The 14,306-nt window shown below is 37.8% G+C and overlaps 1 protein-coding gene across 1 annotated transcript; it reads right to left on the reverse strand.

Annotated features, from left to right (window-relative positions):
* Window positions 1-6,979: 6,979 nt before the first annotated feature.
* On the reverse strand, window positions 6,980-11,280 carry GGPS1 (geranylgeranyl diphosphate synthase 1; the record flags this gene model as incomplete). The annotated part of the gene is made up of 2 exons (XM_009885941.1): window positions 6,980-8,166; window positions 11,210-11,280. Coding segments are annotated over 2 exons (833 nt in total), but the record flags the coding sequence as incomplete, so codon positions are not given.
* Between the last annotated feature and the right edge of the window lie 3,026 nt (window positions 11,281-14,306).

Below are 14,306 nucleotides of genomic sequence, written 5' to 3' on the forward strand. Positions count from 1 at the left end.
CGGCCGGGCCTCTTTGCGATGAAACCATCGGTTCGCTCGAGTCAGCTAACGCCGCTGAAATGCGACTTGCGTAGCGCATTTATAAACAACCAAGCGATGTGCATTTTTCCGCCTAAACGCAAACCGTGCGTTGAACAACGGCGGCAAGGCCGCAGTTGAAGGCCGGGCCGCTCTCCTGGCAGAGGGCAGCTGAGGAGAACGCGGGCGTCCCGGTGAGCGGCGGCAAGGGCCCCGGTTGCAGCGTCCGGTTAGGGGCACCAGCACGCCGCCGGGGTTTACGTAAAGTAAGCTACAGAACAGGGAAGTTGTACGACTGTAGTATTTGGGACTTCTACAGATGTTGCTGCGTTTATTTCAACATCCACGCTTTAAGGAAAAAATATCAATTAACGGGAAGGGGATCCAGAGAAGAGCTGTAACTATTAGAGAACACAGCTTACAAAAAAAAAAAATAAAAAATCGAGGGGTCCAGTGTGTATAGATTAACAGCAAAAACTGAAAGACTTCTTAACTGTATTCTTTAAGTAGCAGTTGCTGAGAAACAGAGATTCAGTTTCACAGAGACAGGTATGACAAGATCCAATAGCTTTCACACAGTTCTGCAGCTATAAAATCACAGCATCCTAGCTCACATTTTCCATATTTGTTCATCTCTGATAAGCTTTTAAGAGACTTTGAAATAGGAAGCCTAATTCAAACAGTATAATTTGAATTTTGGGACCAGAAAGACTGAAACAATCACACCAGCAAGTAAGCAAGAAGCTCTTTCAGTGCTGTTCCTCTGCTTCAAATACGTTGAGTAATTCTGTACATTCTTTTGGCAGGCAGCATGCTCATAGTCTTAATTCTGTGATACTGATTACAGAATTCAAGTACAGGTATTTGGTAACACTAGTATATTCCAAAGTAATCTGGATAATACATAAGTTCTTTGGCATGATAGCTTGCATGTTCAAGCAACAGGCTTTGAGGGTATGCTTTACTGTCTGGCATAAAGCAGCTGCTCCCCCGAAGGGCAGTCCAGTGACAAATCTGTGCCTTTACCTTAGAGTCTTCTTTTGCCAAAGGTATGGTGTTTTCTTAGGCCAACTACTGTCTTTGGAGAAAAAGAGATACACTAGTCCTTCTTCCACATCTTTGGTGGTTGTGGTGTCTCATCCATGTTCCTGAGCCCATGCATCTCCCACAGAGGGCACCCTCCAAACAATCTGTTCCAGTTTTGAATGATGCTGAAGCTACATAGATAGTGGTACAACAGCAGAAACAAGGGCAGTAAGCCCTCTCGCTCTCCTTTTCTGACTCATTTACTGTTCCCAAGTACAAACCTGAGAGCATGCTCCACTTTTCCTGACATGCAGTCAAGGTGCTGAAAACAAGTAAATACTTTTCACTATCTTTCTGACCCCAGCAGCATGTTTGATAGGTAATTCAGCCATTCTCAGAATCTACATGTACGTTGTTGAATTTGTGTATTTAGTATTTCTAAAATGATAATGAGAATAGCATAACTTGCTGTTTATTCTTTGTATTTCTTTGCATTTCTTGTTTCTAGCACTGTAATCAACAAATATACTCAACAAGAAACAGGACGGTCCCAATGCCAATAAAACAATTAGAGCAATTTAACATTTTCACCTCATTACCTAGAACTGCAACTTCTGCATTTTACAAGTACCTACATGAAAAAGGATTTACCTTCAGAATTTATTGAACATTCACTTTGGTTAGTGTAAAATATAAGAGATTAGGCTTGTAGCACAGTTTTTACATTTCTGGAAATAGCAATGAAAATTCCTCCATATGGTTTTTACTTTGACCTGTACACTCCATCCCACCCCCAAAAGATGAGAGCATAAGTAGCAACAGGTTCTTCAGTTAAAGCCTCAGAAAATCTGTAGTAGTTAGTTCCACACTTCATATATTAACTCTGCAATTATCTGAAGTTCTATTTTTAAGGAACTTTGTGTTTTTTTCCTTGCAAACACTTCTTTTTTTTTCCTTTTAATTTGTTCACATGGCCTTGGTGTCAGCCTGATTTTAGTAACTAATAAAAGTTGTTATGCCTCCCTCAGCTAACACAATTTCACTGCATCATAAGATATACTAGATTACAGCAAGAGAACAGGACAGTTTTTATATGTATTTCAAAACAGCATAACCAAAATGTATGCATTTGCCATTGTTTCTTCTTACAGATTTCAACCACTGTACTCAGTGATTAAGTGACTTATACCAAATGCTGCAGAAATAACAAACATTATGAAGAGAGTGAAAATAATCTACTATCCTCAAGAAAAGATGTAACTGCTTACTGACAGCATATAATTCATATACCAACAGAGTAGAGAGGATTTTCATGGATTGTTGTGGAGTTCAAAAGCAGAAAATTATATAGGATTTCCCTTCACATCAGAGTTAGCCTTCCACACAAATTCACATCACGTTTTGCAGTACTCTCCCTGGAAGCATCATGTTAGACCTTCTTGGGGTATCTCCCACAGTTCTCTATGCTTCAGTAGAGTGACATGCTCAGTAAATACCTTTCAGTGAGTTAAGTGAGAACTTACTTGTTCCATAGGGCACACAGGTGAGGAACAGTATCAAGATTCAGGTTTAAGCTGCATCTTTACTATAAATTTTGCAAATAATATGCTTGAATGAAAGTAAGTTAATGAATCCTGGATTACTCCTAGCCACACCTCACAAAGGTGCCTTCTAAAGTTATTTAAAAAAAAAAAAGTGCTGCAGAAAAGATGAACACTGGTGTTCAGCTATGATAACAGCTATTCAGGAAGGATGTCAATGAGGTAACAACCAAGTCAAGTAGGCACATAGCAAATTACATTTCCCTGGTATCAACAACAGAAAAATTGTTAAAGAAAAATACAGTAATGAAACAATGTACTCTTTGTTTTATATATACCTTTAATCAAAACCTTAAGGTGATCTATGCAAGTTACATAAATAACTATCAGAATAAGTAATTTTTAACTTGAATATCTCTTACATTCTATTTGTAAAGCAAGAAGGGAAGCTGAGGGAAACTAACCACGCTCTTTAGCCTTTCCTAACAAAGTGAAGGAGATGCTGTAAAACGAGGCAGCCTTGGGAGCCTAAAATGGGTTTTCTTATTCTCCAGAATCCTGTCCCTGGCTCTACTGTTTCCTCTGTCCATCTGCCAGCTCTGACATTCATCAGGCTCTTGCTGAGCAGAGTAACTCAACCCAGACAAAAATTAACTCCTCTCCCTCAGGGCTAGTGAGTTAAGTTGTTTCACAGAAAGGCCTATAGAGCATTACCACTAAAGCAAAATAGGTGTCAAAAGCAAATGGGTAGGAGAGGGAAAGGAGCTCCAGCTATATGGGACAAAAATAATTTATAGCAATATAAGATATGTTACAGGCTTTAGCTTCTTTGGAAAAAAGTTTCTGGCATTTCAAGATTGCAGAAAATCTTGGATTACTTTTGTGAAGGCATACAATGAGCCAAGATTTAACATTTCAAAAGCAGACCCAGACTATTTTGTTTGTCCAGGATCAAAACCAAGTTTGATAGTATTGTATGTACTATGGTATTAGTAGCAGAATACAAATATAGCTGAGAAAAGAAAAGAATTACAATGAAAGTACTGAGCAAATAATACAAAGAACATAGTAAATATCAGACCCGAAACATAAAATGATAAGATTAAGACAGAACAAAGAGGAGCAACAGACACCTATATAGCTCTTGCACATGAATAAAAGCATGGCCCAATTCAGTGCTAAAGACACAGTAAGAGTTCAAACCAGTTTTATGTAAAAATTATATAAGGTGAAAAACCACACAAATCCCATGTTTTTCCTTATTTATAATTTTAACAATAACTGGGGAATGCAGCCATTAATATAGGAAATTTCCACAGTACATGGAGGTATTTAGGTATTTCATAATTAACAAAATCAACAATAAAGTTGAAGGCATAAAGAAGTATCAACAGCTACTTCCCCACCACCATGAACGTTTTTAGGCTGTTTATATCAAAAACTGGCCAATGCATACAAAGTTGCTCTCAGTGGTTACCTGAACAGCCTGAACTCAAAGGGAGAGATGGAAGACAAGCCATCTCCTCAGGAAGGTGCTGAAATGATGCAATTTTCACTAGAATTGATTCATCAGCCTTTGATGAATCAGAGACAGATGTCCCATCCAATGGCCAGCCACCCAAAGATGGATGACAGCATTCATTTACATCCAAGCAAGCATACAACCAGCAAACAGATTGAGGTAGGGGGAAATGCTAAAGCCTGATAAGTATTTGCATTTCTCTTTACATACACTGCAAGAGTGAAACCCCCAAGAAATGCACTGGTAACCTGATCGAAGTAGAAATTGTTGGCAACACTAGGAAAGTAATAAGTTCTGGTTCAAAGGGACTGACATGGAAACCAGCATCCCCTTTATTTCCCCATGTGCATTTCCACTTGCAACTCAGGATTTCCATTCTGCAGCAATGCATTTCTTGTCAGGATCAGGGAAAAAAACTCTACTCCCTGTGTTGTGGGAGGCAAAGCAACAGACAGCAGCACTTATACAACTAAACTAATTCTGCAGCCACAGGAACTCTCATGTTGCTTTAAGGAAGCAATTTTCCAAACATGGCTAAACACCAGGAGCTTGTATCAGAGCCAATATTGGAAAATATTGATGAGGATACATACTCTCATCGTATGGCACCAAATATAAAAATCTACCTTGACTGTGGAGTCAAGGTAGATCATCACTGCTAATGCTTAATATTTAAAGATGCTCTACCTGCTTAACAGATGAAGGGGAAAGATCCCAGCCTCTTCCAACTCCTGAATACCTCCAAGAAAAACCCTCAGAGGCCTCAGTTGATCCTAACAAAAGTGAAGAGCAATGATACTCCGCCTCTGGGCCTTTTAAGATACTAATATTCAAATCATACCCTGAAGGTGTATCAATAGCCTTGAAGGCAGAAAAGTAACCTTCAGGGTATGCTTTGAATATTAATATCAATAGCCTTGAAGGCAGAAAAGTAAGACAGTGCTGTATGGTTTCTTGTTGGTCCAGCTTTCTTTTCCTGGGATACTTTTCCCTTCTTACCCATTTGTGGTTTCAAGGGCCTGCAGCTGGAAAACTTCCACTGTACTTTCTCTTAAGTTAATGAAGGCATGTTCTACAAGATATGGTATTAGAATACATACTGTGGCAAGTTGCCAGAATGAACCAAAAGAAGTGACAACATAGCAGAAGTCTTATACAAAAATAAGAAAAGCTACCTCATTAGGAAAGTTTGATTATGCAAAACTGTTAGAATCCAGCAACGTGGAACGGCACTAAGGGCACTTCGCATTGTATATATTAGTTCCAATATCCTAATAGGCATAAAGATATCTTTTAAACTAAGACTAGGAGATTCTCCTGACAACAACAGTTTTTCCAGCACTCTCCCCCATTCAACATCAGCTGCAGCAGTGCTTAGAAACTCCCAAGACATGGCACAAAATAAATGTTGTACTTTGCTGCAGATAGTATTTTCTCATAAAACATTAAAAATGTACAAGCTTACTACTAAGCACTGCAAGTTATAAAAAAGGAATTTCAATTCACTGTCATTAACATTAAAGAAAAGACACCTTTCACCAACTTTAATAGCCTGTTCACTGAACAGACCTGGTCGCCGGGACTGAATAGCTTATTCTGTGCTTAGTCACAGAGCAGACAGAGATTCCTCCTCAGCATGCAGATAAAAGGGACAGGCTATCATCCGTAAGTACATAATATCTCTGACTGAAAGCAGTCATCCTGAATTTTTTCATGCTTGATCACTTTCAGAAGAATCTTAAGGCTGCCCGGGGAAGGCATTACAGCAACCTTCTTCAGTTAGTTTTCTCTGTGGGTTGAGACCATCACTCTTCCTGCTTTCCAGGTACAGTAAATAAACACCTGCATAAAACTATCCTTCAGCTGTCAGAAGCCAAGTACCTCTGGGCATTTCTTTTGAGAGTATGCTTGAGCTAACACCACCGCCAATAGCACCAGTCCTACATTTGACCAAAACCATTACCTCCCTACCCCAAAGCAAAGTTTTATGTGGCTGTGAAGACTAAGGGAACTGAACCCAATTAAAGCCAGCCCAGCCAGGATGCCAGAAACATTTCTGCTTACAAATATATGTATAAGCTGAACAAAATGTATACAGATGAGTAGAGGGTTTTGTCACTTAGCAGCCCTCCCCCCACAATCTAGCTCTCAGTGCCTTTTATTTCAATACATCTGCATACGTAATTTTAAAGCACTAATTTAAACAATTAACAAAACTGAAGTGGTATTATAGCTTGTAGAACAAGATGCTCTGTTTTGTTTTAGTAAAAAAAAAATAAATTACAGAACTTGTCTTACTGGAGAGACCTACAACATGCCTCCAGATAGCAATTCAGAGCAGGAATGGAATATGAATTATGAGTCAACTCCAGGAGAAGCCCCTCTCAGTTATAAACAGATACTAAGAAGACCTGCACCAGTTACAGTGTCCTAAAGCTACCTGGTGTGAATCCCATTTCATTTCTAGTAGCAACTTACTATATTGCTTTTTACACTTACACATATGAGCTCTGATGCATCGATTTAAGTCCCTGGCTACAAAATGTTTAACAGTTTCAAAATCTAAACCCAGGTGATTAAATTATCCACCACAGAGCTGGAATCAACAGCAAATTTATGCTTTGCTGATGCAATGGAATCTTTTCTCTAAGGTACTTCGAAATCTTTCTAAAGCTACAGTTTCAGACTAAACATTAGTCTTCTTTGCATATAAAATATTATCTTTTATAATTCACATTCCCCTGAAAATATCCCCAGAAGCTGGATAGGATATTCACTTTATAACTTAGCACACATCCATCTGAACTTCCTAAGTTTAACTTTGAAATATCACACAACAGTTATGTGCATTGTGGTTGCAAGTATCTTCTTTTGTTATTTAACATTGTACAATTTGATTTACTAGACCATTGTTTGAAAATGCACAATACATTCAGGTCAATCTGATTTAATTTAACACAGAATTTCAGCCAGAAACCTACAATAGCCTGATTAAAGATATGAGAGTTTTAGGCCTGAATTAAGACTGATGATTGTGTAAATATGATCACACTTAGATTCAAAACTTGTTTCAATTCTAGTACATCTGCTTTAACAAAGCCATCTGTAAGCAGTTACAGTTAAAACTGTATAGATAAGAGGGTATATATTTCGATACTCAGTGACAAATTGTTTTTAACAGTAGTTTCTGTAATGTGGCTACAAGAGAAAGTTAAGTGAGGCTGATTACCACACTTCTCAGATAGTCTGGTTATTTTCCCATTTTAAAGTTTTAATCAGCCCCCAGGAGTTACATTTCTAATTTTCAGTTTCTTTGAACATTTTGCTCAGCTGTTCAACTAGTGCTACAAGCTCAGGGTTTCCCCCAAGTGATTCAATTTGTTTATAGGCTTCAGATTCGAGCTCTTTCAATGTATTCCGAGTGTACTCAAAGGAACCCACATTTTCAAGGTAATGTACACAGTATTTTTTTATATCTATGTTCTCTGTCCTTTGACGTAAAATGTTTTGCACCTGAGTACTTTCAGGTCTTGACCAAATTGCATGAATGGTTGGGAACGAGAACTTGCCCTCGGTTAAGTCTTCACAAAAACTCTTGTTTTCACTATATTCTTTGGAGTGCAAGTTGGCATAGTCATCTCTTATTTGGAAGAAGAGGCCGAGTGTGTTAAGAAGTGGCTTTAAGTCTTTTTTATAATTTGAGAACAGCTGCATGAGGCCTACAGCTAATCCAAAGAGACCACCTGTCTTTTGCAGTACCATAGCTTTATATTCAGCTTCCGTAGGACAGGTGTAAGTATCCCTCCAGTAAATATCCAAGCCTTGGCCTTTATGGAGTTCCAGAAGTTGACGGGTAAAAACTTTAACAGCATCTGGATGATCAAGAGTTAAAACCTTCTCTAAGCCAAGGAAATACACATAATTAGCACAGTTGATTACAGATGGAATTCCATAGATACTGTGTGCCACTGGAAAGCCTCGTCGTAGCTTTGAGTTATCTTCAATATCATCCACAAGCAGGCTTGCATTGTGCAACATCTCTGTCACTTCAATGATAACCTATTACGAGAAGAGAAAATTATCAAGTCATCTGCTGTAATTTAACCTCCAGTTTTGCAAGATCCTATTTAAAATAGATAAAGTTTTAAAGAATTACATTCTCTATCACTAAGGTTCCCCCTTAGAACACTTGCTTTTACTATCAGTACAGACTTATAATTCTCTTCATCAGCCAATGTGCTGTAAATCCTGGATTATATCTTTTGTGTAATGTTTTCACATTCAAAGTGAACTTACTCCCCAAAGTGCTTCCAATTGCATGCTTCTCTTCGTTGTTGCTATAGTTTTAAAATATGCCATTGTCTGGGAGACATGCAGTAACTTATTAGAAACATGACTAGAAGAAAAGCAACGCAATGTTGTGACAAATTTCGATTCACTAACCTGAGATCTCCCAAACTCAGTTCTTGAGAGGGTCAGGTTTCATCCATTAACACATTTGTCTTGTAAACCTTGTTTTGAGAAGTGGAAAGAGTTCATCTTTCTTTCCCCAAACTTTGTGTAGTAGTTATCTTCAGTACTGAGCTCTTAGAAGGACAGACTATTCTTTCTAAAACATCATTGGGAAAATTCTCAGCAGAAAGACAACAGCTACAACTTCTTTTGGGAAGCTTCCTACATGCTTACTACTTGTTACTAGGTAGACCAATATCATACACCACCTGAGGTATGCAATAACTGTTCAGAACATCAAGCTTGTAGCCAACTACATTTACCTAAAGGTGAACCTTAATTCCAAAGCAGGTTCGACAAGAAACTAGGAGTTTTAACACTATGTACTGTTTTTATCACACAGCTGCTATGCAAGGAACAGCTATATTCACCACCTGCTTATGTGGAAATAAATTTAAGCATGTAAAACTCTATACTGTATAAACTCATTGCAAAACACATCTGATTAAGATAGATTTTAAAGCTAATGAACAATTACGCTTGCTAGCTACGAACATTGCACTCAGTCAACAAATCAAAACAACTGCTTCTAAAAAAAGATACTAAAGCCACCAATTAATAGTGGCAAGTACTAGTACAGTCCTATTTGGTGGGTGCTATAGCAAAATAGGGACTTTGCTGCAAACATTTTTTTGAGCAGCAGGCCACCTAGTGTTCAGTGACCACTATCCCAAAGACTAAAACCCAAACCCCAGCAATCTGTCTGTCCAAGATAAGTAGGTTGTTCTTGTTCTTAAGAAATACTACCGACTCATCTACCAGTTAGAACTGAGCCCTACTTTGACCTGTGAAGATATGTTGTTGCTCGCTGACTTTAAATCAGAGGATCAAGTACTTATTGAAAGTAACCTTACATACCTATTTGAATATTCTTTTAAGTCCATTATGTCATTCTCTGTCCGAGTACTATCAGGAAAGTTTCCCTGTATGCTGTGAATTCCTCGGACAAGCCCATTCTAGCATTTCTCTTGCTAATGTATTTCATGTCACTGTCAGTTTAATGAACGTCTCTAGCTTCTAGACATTTAAGATTTAATTTAAATAGTGCTTCATAGCTCTGTGTTCAAATCAAGTTATCTTGTGAACTTAAGAAAAGGCAGTGTCAAAAATGCTTAAAAGTTGAAAGTAAGGAGAAAAAAATTCAGACAGCAGAAAAAGCTTATTTCAGAAGACGTCAGAAGTAGTCTGAGGAAATGAAAAGACTGCTCTTCATAATTAAAGCAGAAGAACCAGTACAGAGTGTTATGCTTTCTTACAACCTAAGCCTATCTAATCAGTGGCTGCTGCACTATCACTCCAACACACAGTATGTGAGACAAGATGGACCCCTACTGTCACGGTTGCTCAGCAAAAGGCCAAGAGGCAACAGCTAGACTGCAGTGTAAGAAATCCCAATCAGAGAGAATGGAAGAGTTTATCATGGAAGGGGTTCAGCACAGGAAGACAGGCCCAGAAAGGCTGCACAATCTACATCCTCAGATTTACAAAAATTCAGCAAGGCCTCCAAAAGCCTAAAGTAGCTACAGCAAGCCCTGCTGTAAGCAGGGAGTTGTCCTAGATAGCTTCCAAAGGCTCCTTCCAGTTTGAATTCTGATCTATGATATTAGACTAAACCTATGCATGCAATACACAGGTTACTATATAATACATTTTATTTGAGTATGTAGCTGATCACAGAGGGTAAGAAGTGTCTACCTGGAAGCCAGAATAAATCTAGCTGAAAAGTTATATAGACAGGTTGGAAAATAGAAGAGTTATTAGATGATGAATACAGCCTCTTCCTTCATTGTTTAAATCATTTACACCATTTTTCTGCTTGAGGACTACGAAGTATCACTCAAGCCACCCAAAAGAGGGATCCTTCACAGACTCTAAAGGTGCTTCTGCCTACAATTAATGTAATTAACTAGGGACCAGCTGGGTAAGTGTCAAAAACGTAATTGGTTATTTTAATTCCTTACATTGTCTTGGATACAGAAAATCTTTTGTACCCCCAATATACAGTTTGGCAAAACTGTAGTCTACCAAGAGGATAATTTTTCATTTGACCAGTCACAGTATTTAAATACACAGCCATACACCTTGCACAGACTGTCCAACAGAAAAGCAAACGGAAAGGCTGTATGATAAGACCACTGCAGTTTTAGGTCCCAAACATGAAATTAAAAGTTTACAAAGTCGTTTTAAATGAGGTCTTTGACATTCTTGTATCAAAATCATAAGATTGTTTTCAACCACTATATTTGTGTAGTATACAAGGTGTCTAGCTTCTTTCATAGATCACTGAAAACTCAGTGTTAATAACTAAGTTATGTTAAGTGGGTAACAATGGTAGCTGCTTATCTACAACTTAAAAGGGTGAGCACACTTGAAAGTAGTAACTATTCTATATAAGACAAGTCATGGAAGTAGTTTCTTTAGTGTTATATCAGTCAAAGCTTTGCACTAAAGTTTTTTCCTGAAGTTTTACTTTAATATATTCAGAAACTAGTGTATTTAAGATTTGTGATCATTTATGCTGTGTAAGAATCATCTGTTATCAGTAGTCTTGGAAGAAAGGTAACAGCCCTTTAAAAATAATAGCCAGTACCTGTATTTTGTCTTCTGGAACATTCAGCCAGTGATTAAAGGCCTGTGACAGCTTGGTTCTCACTTGCTTACCTACAATAAAAATATTATAGGCATTTATAAAAAAAAACCAACACAACACTAAAAGTTCACTATTAGGGACAAGAGTTTCTCTTAACTATAGCCGATTTGAGACCCGTAAGCTGATCAGCTAATCTGCTTGAAATCAGAAAATATATCATAGTAAGTGCATATCTTGTTTTCTCATTGCATAAACATCACAATGATCAGCAGCTTAAGTTTTAAACATTTCACAGTAATACGCAAAGCACATATTTACAGGTTACTGTATTTGGTTTTGGCAGTTTAATTAGTAAATAATCCTGCATATGTTGGTAACGCGTACAGATCAGCTTGCTACTTCTGAAAGTAAGCCCTAGTTTGCCAGGCATGTTGATTTTGTGTATGTAACAGATTAAGAAGTTTCAAATACGGTTCACTATTAGGTGAAGATACAGATATTTGTTGAATACCTATTTCTCTCCATTTTTAGGTCTTTCTCCTGTAGTACTCTTCACTTGCTACTGAAAATTTGTAAAACAGGAAAGTGACATTTGACATAGTTATTAAATAAATGAAAATCTGAACAGAACTTTCCAAGAATTCAGACCTGTGAAGTCTACCTATGAATAAAAGGATTTGTTCTGCTTTGGCTAAATCTAGTTTGGTGGAGCCAAACAGTCACCCCATTTCATAGGAATGAAAGACAAGATCAAAAGTCTAAGTTTAGTATTAAAATAAGCATTACTATTCAACCCAGATACATTTTACATGATGGAGTTAATTCTAACAGAAGTTAATCCATGTGCCTATAACTTATTGATGCCAGCTTTCTTTAATAAATTGCCAGGAGTCATGTACAAATATTTATTCAGTGTCTAGTGATGATCAATATGAAATAAAGTCACCCCATATCCACAGACATAATGGTGCTCTGAGCTTTGAGAAGCTCAGCAATTTATAAGATCTTCGAATAACTGCAAAACAGGTTTAGACAAACAGCTCTGCATATGTAGCTCATATCAACAAGGTCTCTGGAAAAAGTTTTAAATAAACTTCAAAGCAGTGCAACCTAGACTGTGGCTTCCATATTACTACTCCTCTTGAGATCTACTGAGTCACAACTTAATGATTCTGCAATATCAGTTCTCATGTTGATGATGCCATGTTGCCCATAGCACTGAAGAAATTTCAACATTTAAATCTCTCCCCTAAGGCTTCTCCATTGCTGTGCGACCAGCACATACAGAAAGAGAATAATAAAAATGGGTAGATTCACTTTCAGTGATATACCCTGGAGAAACTGGACTAAGGATTTTTCCTTTTCTAATTAAGTCACCACCAGGTAAGCAATAGCTTTGTGGTTTGGGCTCAGTAGCAAAGGCGATAGCCTTCCTCTATGGCTCAAAGGGCTTCAATTTTGGTCTCTGTTCTCAAAGATTTCCACTGCTTCCCATCACCACCATCTTTTGGTTTTCATTAGAAGAGACTAACAAAAAGTCCCTTCTCTCCCCCCAGCCCCCCAGCTTTGACGTCTGGCTCTGTCCTGTGTGAAAGGGCACTCTTACCTGGACATACACTGTCATTGGCTTGTGTTCTCCATTTTTGTTTTTTGTGCTCTGTTTTAAACACTAATAGCTTTCCTCAGGAGGGAGGGATTGTTGTTTCTCAAACAGCAGAACAGATATTTTAAGGTTCCAATGTCAGACAAGTATATAGCTGGTTCTAAATTATTTTTTAAAAGCTTGTTTACTTAAATCAACATTTTGTTCACTTAGAAGTTCATTAGTTTAACACAGGTAACCAGAGCTCAAATTAAATGCAAATTTAGAGTAGTGCCCAAGAGTTTAAAAACCTCTTACGTTAACTAAGCACCACCACTAATTCAAGTTAGACCTGCGTCTGACAACATCTCCAGCAGATACTAAGGATTTGGAACACTTCAAACACTCAGACTTCCCCCCCTTTCCCTATGTAGTTAGATCAGATTTTGGACGGATTGGTTCTGTGATCTGACTCACTACACACTTGTGACCACCAGTACTGCACAAGTGAGGGTCAAAAAGTCTCACATCAGAGGTTCAATATTTTATTTTGAAATGATTGCATGAGTTAACTGAAAAGACTGCTCAAAAACATTGAGAGTAAATGTTACAAACATCTGCTAAACTGTATGGCTTGCCAGTTAAGTATTAACAAATATTTCAGTACATCCATAAAGAAAGCTACTTGGAGATAATATCACATTAAGGAAGTGCACCTTATCTACAGCTGTTTATTCAGTTCTAAATTACATTGATACAGACAACACCTACTTTTTTTACATTAGGCAGCTGATTCTGTTTTCTGAATGTTTCCTAGAAAATGTGCTTATGGAATACTGGATGTTCAGCAACAAGTGTTATTTCATTATGAGGAACATAACTACTTGCATACACTCTAAATGGATTATTAATATGCACAGTGGATTTAACGACTTTAGTTCCTTAGTGCAGACAGCATTTGAATTGTTAGACTTGTCTACCTTGACTAGCAAGGTTGTCTAGACACTGACACACTAAGGAAAAAAAGACTATCTGTAGAGTGAAACATTCATCTTTCCTTTTATAGGTGCAGATTTGCTTGTGTGAGCCCCTTTATAGGAACACTGTTGTTACATAATGCTATTTTATCTTATTCTGAGGTCAATCCTACCAGGTCTATGCGATATTACAGCAATTTTCTGTATGCATGTTCTACGCCCACAACCATGCTATGATGGTAAAAACCCAAACCCCTCTAATACTGGTCTCAAAAACCTAGATGCAGAAACCTCCATTCCTTGCCACAACTCTCCTCTTCCCAAACTAGACAAGACAACAATCCAGGGATACTAGGACAAAATTAAAGGGAGCAAAACTTAACACTGGCAGAACTACCCAGTTTCTTCACTGTCACAAGTTACCGCTCTATTATTATAAGCAGGCTATTGCAAAACTGAAGAACATAGATGTCTAACTTCCAAAATTAGAAGCTCTACCTACTGTATAGAGCTATAACCAACATTACTGCACCAAGCT

This window comes from Charadrius vociferus, unplaced genomic scaffold (genome assembly GCF_000708025.1).
Source record: "Charadrius vociferus isolate BGI_N301 unplaced genomic scaffold, ASM70802v2 scaffold435, whole genome shotgun sequence".
Classification (NCBI taxonomy): Eukaryota; Metazoa; Chordata; class Aves; order Charadriiformes; family Charadriidae; genus Charadrius; species Charadrius vociferus.